Source organism: Pyxicephalus adspersus, chromosome 1, assembly GCF_032062135.1.
Source record: "Pyxicephalus adspersus chromosome 1, UCB_Pads_2.0, whole genome shotgun sequence".
In the NCBI taxonomy this organism is placed as follows: domain Eukaryota; kingdom Metazoa; phylum Chordata; class Amphibia; order Anura; family Pyxicephalidae; genus Pyxicephalus; species Pyxicephalus adspersus.
In genome coordinates, this window is record NC_092858.1 from 493140 (window position 1) to 503771 (window position 10632).

A 10632-nucleotide genomic window follows, 5' to 3' on the forward strand; every position below is an offset into this window, starting at 1 on the left:
ACCACAACGGATAACAAAGTCCTTTTATTTGCATTTATTTTGCATGGAAACAGGAACTTGTGAGAGGACATTACTGAACTCTAAAATACTGAACAGACTGATCTCCAGCTGAAATAATTCCACTTTATAAACCATCTCCAGCCATTGCCCATCCGTCTCTCCGTCCATCCATTCTATCTCTGTGTGCCCTGCAGTGAGGAGCCGACAACTTTATGACCATTCCAGGCTGGTGAAAGAGACGAGACCTCAGTGATATAATAATAATATATTTTATTGTGCCGTCATTCAGTTTATGTTTCTGTTGATTCATAGTATTAGGGAAAAGGAAGTAGAGGATTCCTTGCACTCCTCCTCTGTCCATATCTCTGTATGGTTAAGGGGGTTGGTATGAGGCTGCCATCTGCCGCCATCATCTCTTATCTAATGATCTGCTTGCAGGCGATTCTGATAGCTATGGGTTCTTTAGAGTAAAGCCACGCTTAATTGGGTCAATGTACTGATGGGTCCGGGACCGGTGATGAGCAGCAATTATTCTGTTTGCAAAGCTTTGCTGTTCCCAAACATTGCAGGCCATACAGAACATCCGACCCGCCGCACCTGGAACCAGCAATGCCCCAGCCTGTAATTACAATACAAAGCAAATTGATGGCTTAACTGATGAAAATGCTGCAATAAACAACCACAGAGAGACAGGAGAGGGAAATGAGTCATTAAGGGGAATAAACTTGTATATAATACATGTATGATGTTACTTTCATTCAGTTTGAACAACATTCAGCTAAGACTACACCAGTTTACCTTAGTAATTGTCAGGATCACCAGTGAAGGTTCTCCTCAGGGTTCATGGCAAACCATTGCACCGCCCCACCACCATAATCATAACACAAAATATTTACCAACCCAATGTGACATCAACAGCCCATACAGGACCAAGGCAGTATAAAGGCCAATGTGGGGGGGATGAGGAGTCAGACAGGGCTGTGTCATGAGCTGAGCTCTCTCTACCACAAAAGATGAAGGTCCTCCTCAGCACTGGGGATAAGCAAGCACATTTATTAAATTTGATCTTGCAGCGAATTGGGCGTTTCACTTACCAAACATGTAGGCGAGAATGGCCTTTGTAAATTTGGCCGGCGAGACCAAATTTTTGAGACCTGCAAGACCAATCAGGTTAATTACCTTTAGTGCCCTGGGGATCGCAAACAGGAGTACTCCCAGGGAATCCTGTGAATCCCCTGTGAATCCTCCTGTTATATTTTCCTCAATCTTACGATGGTTTTGCAAAATCGGTTTGCCAAAATTTCGCTGAACCACCCGAAGTTTGAGGAAATTTTTGTGAGAATGCCAGAGGCTGCAATCATTGGGAAGAGTGTGCGATCCCCAGGGTATTAGAGGTTATTTGATCTCTAGTGCCCCGGGGATCGCAAACAGGACGATTCCCAGGACTGAATGCAGCTCTGGGAATCCTCCTGTTTAAATTTCCCCGATCTTCCGACGGTTTCACGAAATCGGTTCGTGGAAATTTCATGGAACCATTGGAAGTTTGAGGAAATTTTTCCCGAGGCCATCTCGCTCATCCCTACTCGGCACCAGGCTTCATTCTGTATGACATCAAGGTGCTACTATCCCCAACAGAGAGAGATCACTGAGACCACCTGAAGATCTAGAATAATTCAGCGTCATATGGGAATTACATATTATCCCAAAGAAGACCAAAAGTTATGGTGCTCTAGACAAATAATTGCTGTTCCCACTTTTACGTTCAGTGGCTTCATTCTGCAAAAGAAATAATTCACTTATCTTCACTGGAGTACAATCAGCCAGAAGTGTACATTCTAAAAGCATGCAGAATATTTTATTCTATTCTATTAGAGGAGAGAGTTCACCACAAAGTATTTGTCTTGATCATCACCCCAATCCTCCAGAAATATTCTTCAAAGAATTCTGCAATCTCCCCTTCCAAGTGCCCTGCTTGTTGGGCAGAATTAGGACAATTCCCTTTACATAGCAGGTACATGAGAGGATATAAGATACTGGGATCACCTAAAAAACAAAAGTCCCAGCCCATAGGAACGTAAAGACATATTGATCAACAAGAAGCAGGACAACTCATAAGCATGCCGACCATTTCAAACTCCAGTGTGGCCAAACACAAATAGAGGATAGAATGAAGAAAGTGAAAGTTGTCAGAGAATGAAACTTCCAGAAACTAAACACTTACCAGTGACTACATGGGGACCCCAAACTGCTCCCATTCCGGGAGATACTACAAGACCCCCAGGTTGTGTATTATTGTTATAGTTGTCACACTTATACAAATACAGAGCATTCTGCATCACTACATATTTACATGAATAAGAGAAAAAGTTAGGGGAATGAAGAGAAATACCAAAAGCCTTGTGGTGCAATGTGTATCTCGTATGCATTTCTCAGCATCTCTGTATGACAATGGAAATCATCTGCCTACATGATATGGGGGGGGGGGTCCTGTAGTTACAGGAAGGAAATGGGGAGCATTTGTCCCATCTCAATCAAGAAAATAAAAATAAGGTACTGGCGGAGTGAATAGGGGCTCAGTTACATACGGGCACAATAGGTTTTGTATTTGTAAAGGTTAAATCTAAGTAAAAATATTTATTTATTTATGTTATTAACTTTTCTGGTATTAGGGGAGCAATGAAAATTGTGATCTCTCTGATTCAGTCCTATAAACGTGTTCAGTTCCCTCGTTGTCCCCCTCCATATATACAATGTATCCTCTGTGTACCCCATCCATGTCACATGGTTTGCACCCTTCTCCCAGGGGGACCCCAACTCTCAATCAAACCCAGGTGCAATCCTAGGAGTCTCAGCACGTAGTATATGGAACCGGCCATGCAGCAGAAAGTAATCACATTGCAGAATAAATGTAATTGATGCAATTACATAATATGTTTGTTCCTCGTGTAATTTCCCGCAATGTACTGCCGGCCCTGCCTATGTAAACGGATGTTTCATTATCCTTATCAGAAGTTATAACTGAATGATTTACCAATATTCATGAATGGTATTTTAGCAACATAATGTTTATTCATCACTTTTATCCTCTGGGATATTTGGATTTATTGTATTCTGATGATGCTTTTCTACTGACCATCGAGCGATTGTTCTTTATTATTTGCTTTTCTGATCAGGATATCAGTCTGATTATATTATTGTAGGTGAGCTCTCAAGGATGAATAATTTATAAGCCATTTATTCGGTGTTGCTTAACATTTGGAGAAATTAAACTACTGGTGCCAATAGTTTTTCCTCCTAATTATTGTCCTAAAGCATTGTTTATTCATTTTACCCTTACAAACAAACAAACAGTTGGAGCGCCAGGACAAAAACCTTTCTCGCTATATATATATATGTATATTGTTGTTTGTTTTTCTTGAAGCTAAATATAATGTATAAAGTTTTCTTTACAGGTACTGATCATACACAGCTATATCTGCCGTATCAGTGCTGAAATAACTTCTTATAGTGGCTCAGCTTTACAGGTCGGGACCTCACCTATCAAAGTGACAACAGGTGACACCCAGGTATGAGCCACATCCCAGGAATTGGTTAATGCTGCTATAAATTATCATAGAGTCACTCACTTTATCTTTGAGATAGTTTTGCTGTTTTCTTGGCTCTTCCCCCTTTTCTCACCAAAAAAGCTCCAAAAATAAAGTGCTTGTACTAAAGTAATGCAATTGCACAAAATCTAATACAACAGCATGGACAAGGCTTTTATTAGCTTCCCAGGACTCCCTGCATACCATTGGGAGAGGATTAGCCAATAAGGTTCTACAGTACTGCACAAGTCCGTCCAATGGCAGTAACTTGCTTATACTGTAGTATGAAAATTTCAGGAATTGACTGAGGAGGTCCAGGAAAAGTACTTAGTAATTTTTAGAGAAAAATGTACCATTCACAGATTTCCTCATTGGAACCATTATTCTCCATTATTTCATCATTGGAACCAGAACAATGGAATTCTCCATTATTCCATCATTGGAACCATTATTCCCTGTTATTTAATCATTGGAACCAGAACCATTATTCTCCATTATTTCATCATTGGAACCATTATTCTCCATTATTTTATCATTGGAACCAGAACCATTATTCTCCATTGTTCCATCATTGGAACCATTATTCACCGTTATTTCATCATTGGAACTATTATTTACCATTGTTTCATCATTGGAACCATTTTTCTCCATTGATCTAGACCTGTTCTGAATCATCTACCTGCAGGTCTGCTTACTGCTCTGATATCTATCTACACACATTGATCATAGTACAAGGTGATGGGGAAATTGGATATCCAATGTCTGTATGAAAGGCATAGAAAGCCCTCATCCTCTGGGACGGTCCTGGTATATTGGCGACATTGGCCACAGACAGCAGGGCATTCCCTTCTATCTGCTGAATACCTAAAGACTGTTTTCATGCTCTCAGGGCAAATGTTGGGTGTAAGTATGTCTAGCCCTGTGAATATATCCAGCTGAATGAGGGAATCTTCTTCCGGCTCTGTATGTTACAAAGGATAAAGCTGCAGCTCTACTCTCTCTATATCAGACCTAGAAGGCCGAACAAAACTCAATGGAACCAAATCGTATTAACATTTATTTATGAAACAAGAATTTCAAATTTACATCAAGTATTCATCTAAACCTTCTTTTGTCATGAAGACTTGACAATTCTGAACTGAATTGTTCTAAACATTCACATTACCAGCATTTCCAGCAAATATTCTCCAATTTTCTCAGTATATGGTGACAGTAAATCACACAGACAAAATGTTATTCTGTATCAATGGATGAGAATCAGGCCAGCCTGTATTTTATTGTATCATATGATTATGTATGCATTATAAAAAGTTGAAAAATAATAAAACTTTATTATATTACAGATCACCCAAAGTGTCTAAGATGATGAATGAGTAAATTGCTATTTTGGCAAAAGGTTAACAACATCCTTAGTATGAATATGAAGCTATTATTTGATTTGAGTAATGTGGAAACAAGTAAAGTGCTCTGTTCATATACTATGGTAAACAAACTACATAAAAAATTGAAAAAATCCATATGTAGCACTGCCCCCACCCCCTCCCCTGTAGGAGTGACTGGTTTTGATGGGTTCCCTCTTCTGGTGGGGTAGAGTAAAAACACAAACAAAGTCCTAAAATCAAGTCTAAGATAGATAATGATGGGGGTGTGGAATATCTGAGGTGGCTCACAATCTGAAGGATACTCGGACAGCACAGTGTACATCTCAGATGTTTCTCTTCATCCACATCCACTGGATAGCAAACTAAAAGGCTTTGTATCAGATCCACACCTGCAGAAAATAATCCACAATGACAGTCCTGATTCCTAAAGAGCACAGAAACAAAAAGAAGAGTCTCTTCCCCCACTCCGTCTCAGATTGGACCCTCTGGTGCGTCTCTTCTCCAAAGTCCACTTCACTGGGCAATAAAATACCAGAGACAGCAGGTGGCTTCCTTCCCTGGCAGTCTAAGACATAGGCATTGGAATTTGAAGGAATTTATCATCAAGGCAGGAAGTCCCCACAGCAATAAGAACCTTGTCAGAAGTCCTAACCTGTACACGTCCAATAATAATGAGTGTTTTGATGGGGAGATGTAGCTTAGGAGAAATCTCATTTAGGTCACAATAAAACATTTTGTCTGGAATCAGGCATGAAAAGAATTCAAGTGATTAATTCAGGAATATCTTTACCACCCTCTCACGAATTTGCTTGGTTCTTATGCCGTACACCAGGGGGTTTAGCACAGGGGGGATGAGGAGGTAGGAGTTGGCCAGCAGGATGTGGGTATGGTGGGGGACATTATTTCCAAATCTGTGCACTAAGGATGAGCTGAGGATTGGGGTGTAAAATGCCAGGATAGCACAGACATGAGAGATGCATGTTCCAAATGATTTTGTACGAGCCTCAACACTCAGCTTCTGCAGGGCTCGGAGGATCATGACATAAGAGAGGACAATGAACACTGAATCCATAACCAACACAAGGAAGCCAATGGCCATGCCAAGACGGTCATTCAAGGAGATATCAGCACAAGCAAGTCTTACCACGGCCATGTGTTCACAGTATGAGTGGAAGATGACATTACTGCTGTATAGGTGGAATCTCTCCCCTAGAAGAGGCAGTGGCAGGATGTAGACCACCCCACGCAGAACCGCTAATACTCCACTTATAATGATAACACTTGGGGTCACTGTGATAGAATACCGTAAAGGGTTGCATATGGCTACATATCGATCATAAGCCATGGCCAGAAAGATTCCTGACTCAATGGTAGAGAATGTATGCACAAAGAACATCTGTAGAAGACACAAATGGAAGTCAATCTCATTCTGGTGGAACCAGAAGATGCAAAGAAGTTTGGGCACTGTGGTGCTGGCTAATATTATGTCAATAAAAGAAAGAATGGTGAAATATATGTACATGGGCTGGTGGAGCCGGACATCCGTAAAGATGATAAGAAGGACGGTGTAGTTCCCAATGATGGTAAAAAGGAACATTGAAAAGAATGGAACTGAGATCCAGACATGAAGGTATTCCAAACCAGGGATACCCAATAGGATGAAGGAAGGTGGGTGGAAGCAACTTTCATTGGCCGACACCATTGTGGACTTCTGACATTATTTCTTGAAGAGAAGAAAGTAGCAGGCCATAAGAAATGATGTAAATGATTGTGGAATAAATTAAACGAATGCAATGCAGGTATACAATATAACTTCAAGCTACTTTTATTCACATGATATCAAAGACTAACCTTGGGTTGCTTCAAGAAAATGATTCAGCAGAGTAATAATATTCCTGCAGCTGACAGCTGGTAAAAAAAGACAAGGCATGGTAATGATGATTGGGTTTTCTTTAAAGTGAATGAATAGAGAATGCTATACTGGGGGCAACCCCTGCATAGAAAGCCACCTCCCCCACGGGGAGCATCGTTTGCCTAAATGTGCCAAGGACTATACAGCTCTCTTCTCTTGCAGAGCTTGATGGACACGCCTTCTATATACGGAGTACCTTGTATAAGCACAGGCTCTGACCGGTCCTCCTAAGGGAGCTTTTACTAATGCTAATCATAGCAACGTTCTATTTACTGACAATGCTGAGACGTAGACCCATACTAAGAGAAATATTTAGGCTGCCATCTGGCCTCTGTAAATCCCTAATTGTATCTGCTTTCATGGCTTGCGGAGTCATTGGACTGATTATTATTAATATTATTATTAAAGCTCCTCAGAGGCTGGAGAGGATATACTTTCATCAGTGAACCTGAGTGATTCAGCAAACATGAAATGTATTTCTAAAAATCATTTGCTATTGTTAGCAAATGTTTTCAATCCTAGACCAGATCTATTCCAAATTTTTTTGTTCACAGATAAAAGTGTATCTTCTCCAGGCTTGGGGAACTTTAATAAATCAGGCCCAGGTAGAGATGTCTAAATTAAAGTGGAACTCCATACCATTAGTTTTTGTGTATTTATGCTTCATTTCTGCCCTCTTTGAAGCATTTTTTCATGCAGAATGCTAACATGTGACCTTAAAAAGTGGAGTTGAAATAGTGGTAACATGGCTTCTCAATTATTTTTCTTGTGTTGTAAACTGGGGTAAGCTGAAGGACCTCTGGAGGTTACCATGAATGAATGGAGCCATGGTGTGCATGTGATATATAAAGAGGACCCAACTAAGATCATGTGAAAGAAGAGATCACAAAAAATTGGCTGTTTATTGTCTTCCGGATGATGGCTGCTACTATAGGGGACTTTGATTTAGATTCAGAGTCAGTCCAGCCTAAAAAGATGTTGAGTGTTAGTTATAGGTGGGGCCTGGTGGGTTAAGTTAGTCAAGCCTTTATCTCTAAAACTTCTATTATCTCTGATATTTCTACAGCAAGACTTCTTTGGTGCAAAATCGTGAAATATGGTGCTCACCATGAACTGGTTCCACCTACCATTGAGTGTTCCTGCCCACCAAGCACTGTTACCAGCTACCATTGAGTGTTCCTGCCCACCAAGCACTGTTACCAGCTACCATTGAGTGTTCCTGCCCACCATGCAGTTTTGCCACCTACCGTTAAGTGTTCCTACCCACCATGCAGTGTTACTACCTCTACCACTGAGTGTTCCTGCCCACCATGCACTGTTACCAGCTACCATTGAGTGTTCCTGCCCACCATGCAGTGTTACTACCTACCATTGAGTGTTCCTACCCACCATGCAGTTTTGCCACCTACCGTTAAGTGTTCCTGCCCACCATGCAGTGTTAGCACCTACCACTGAGTGTTCCTGCCCACCATGCACTGTTACCAGCTACCATTGAGTGTTCCTACCCACCATGCAGTGTTAGCACCTACCATGGAGTTTTCCTGTCTACCATGCAGTCTTATACCCTACCATTGAGGGTTCCTGCCTACCATGCAGTTTTGCCACCTATGGTTAAGTGTTCCTGCCGACCCTTGTATGTTCCAACATCCATAAATACATTCTATGTAATATAAAATGCTGGGAGCTCCCCAGAAACAATCATGAAGTGACCTTATTTCAGGCTTTATGATTGGCTGAGCTTTGCTAGATAATCTAAAAATCAGTAAAATAAAAAAGAAATTATTATAAACTAGTGACTTTTTTATTTAAATGGAGATTCACCAAACCCAAAATAATATATAAAATACAATTCATGGCCTTTATCTGCAGTGCTGAAAATGTCAGGTTATAAGATAAAGCCTTACCAGAGAACCTTCCATGGGTGTCCGCGGGGTTGTAAGGAAGGGCCGAGCTGCTCATATATAATGATTGTCATCCCTCTTATATATATCAGAGCAGGAGTCTCTTTATAAAAGGTTCCGGCCCTTAGGGGCCTCATAGGCTGATTAGCTCTCTGCCCTTTGTGACATCTCTGCCCTGTGGGCCACCAATGGGGACCGTCCCCAGCTGCGTCTTGTAATCACCCAATTAAAATGAAATACTAATTTCTAAATGATTGTCAGGTTCAGTGTCATACACAGACCAGGAGGAAGCTGGAGAGGAAATCGGGCAAAGTGACTGCAGAAATACAAAAAAAGGCCGATTTTTATATATATACAAAAACATTTTTATAAAAATAAAAAGAAACTTTATTATTCACAAAATATTAAAAATTCTAACAAATAAATGCATAACTTTAAAATGTCCATAATTCCATCATATAACAATATGATTAATAACAGACTCATGCTAAAACCATGGTGCTAAGTACATCAATAAAGCCTAAGTAGGTACAGCTGATTGATTTGCTGTCACAATCCGACGCGTTTAGCAGATTAAATCAGCTTCCTCAGGGATTTAGTTTTTACAGGTAATAAGTATAGCAGCACTACAACATGAAACAAAAAAAATAATTAATATTTATGAATTCTTATGTTACATTGATCTCATTTTAAATAGTCTAATAAAAGAAGTAAGGGTAAATCAGTATGTATTTGTATCCAATATATAGAAGGGAACTGCCTTTGTTATTATGATACAGAGTAAATATATTGTATATGATGCAATTATAATTCAGTATAGAAGAAAGAGAAACTCTCAAATAAATAAATGGTATTAATCTTTTAAATCCAGCTAATAAAACAAACGGGCATTCCCAAAACAGCAATGTCTTGTATGTATGTAAAAAAACACCAAATGTATCATATATAGGAAAAAATCACAAGGTGGTAATGTACTTACACTGCCCAACCACTAATGGTAATAAAGTTGCTGTGCCAGGCTGCCCCGGGACCCACCTGTCGGCGTACTATGTGTAAACACGTCTGACGTAATGAAGTCAGCAATTGAAGGCCGACATCCGACCTCTAGATGTACTAGAGTTTTTAATATTTTGTGAATGATAAAGTTTCTTTTTATAAAAATGTTTTTGTATATATTGCCTTAAAAGTCCCACTCACAAAAATCGGTCTGTTCCCATTCTAATTAGGGATGTTGGTAGGTTGTTTAACATTTCGAGATCCGACAAAAGAGAATTTGGTCTTGTGACTGCAGATATACGGCTATGAGGATGCAAAACAGGACTGCCTAGGCACAGGAAGTCACCTGATATACGGCTATGAGGGTGCAGAACAGGAGTGCCTAGGCACAGGAAGTCACCTGATATACAGCTATGAGGGTGCAGAACAGGAGTGCCTAGGCACAGGAAGTCACCTGATATACAGCTATGAGGGAGCAAAACAGGAGTGCCTAGGCACAGGAAGTCACCTGATATACGGCTATGAGGGAACAGAACAGGAGTGCCTAGGCACAGGAAGTCACCTGATATACAGCTATGAGGGTGCAGAACAGGAGTGCCTAGGCACAGGAAGTCACCTGATATACAGCTATTAGGGAACAGAACAGGAGTGCTGAGCATATGATTAGGGCAGGGAATAAGCATTTTAGTATATTTATATTTTAATAATTTATGTGATGGGTGGGGCAGGGATGGATGTAAGAGATATTTTGAGATGAAGATGACAGGAAGTGGTTAGTAATTGAAGAATCCGGTTGAATTGTAATTTTTCACCAGATCAAATTCAGCTTGGTAAATCACTCCCCCTGCCGCTCTCTC

The 10632-nt window shown here is 40.4% G+C and overlaps 1 protein-coding gene across 1 annotated transcript; it reads right to left on the reverse strand.

The window, feature by feature from the left end:
* Positions 1-5735: 5735 nt before the first annotated feature.
* Positions 5736-6668, reverse strand: LOC140321767 (olfactory receptor 52M1-like). Its single transcript, XM_072398553.1, has one exon. It carries the CDS (start codon positions 6666-6668, stop codon positions 5736-5738), a length of 933 nt encoding a protein of 310 aa, XP_072254654.1.
* Between the last annotated feature and the right edge of the window lie 3964 nt (positions 6669-10632).

Excerpts from the sequence above, each read along its gene's own strand:
- LOC140321767 (XM_072398553.1), bottom strand. The coding sequence starts at position 6,668 with ATGGTGTCGGCCAATGAAAGTTGCTTCCACCCACCTTCCTTCATCCTA.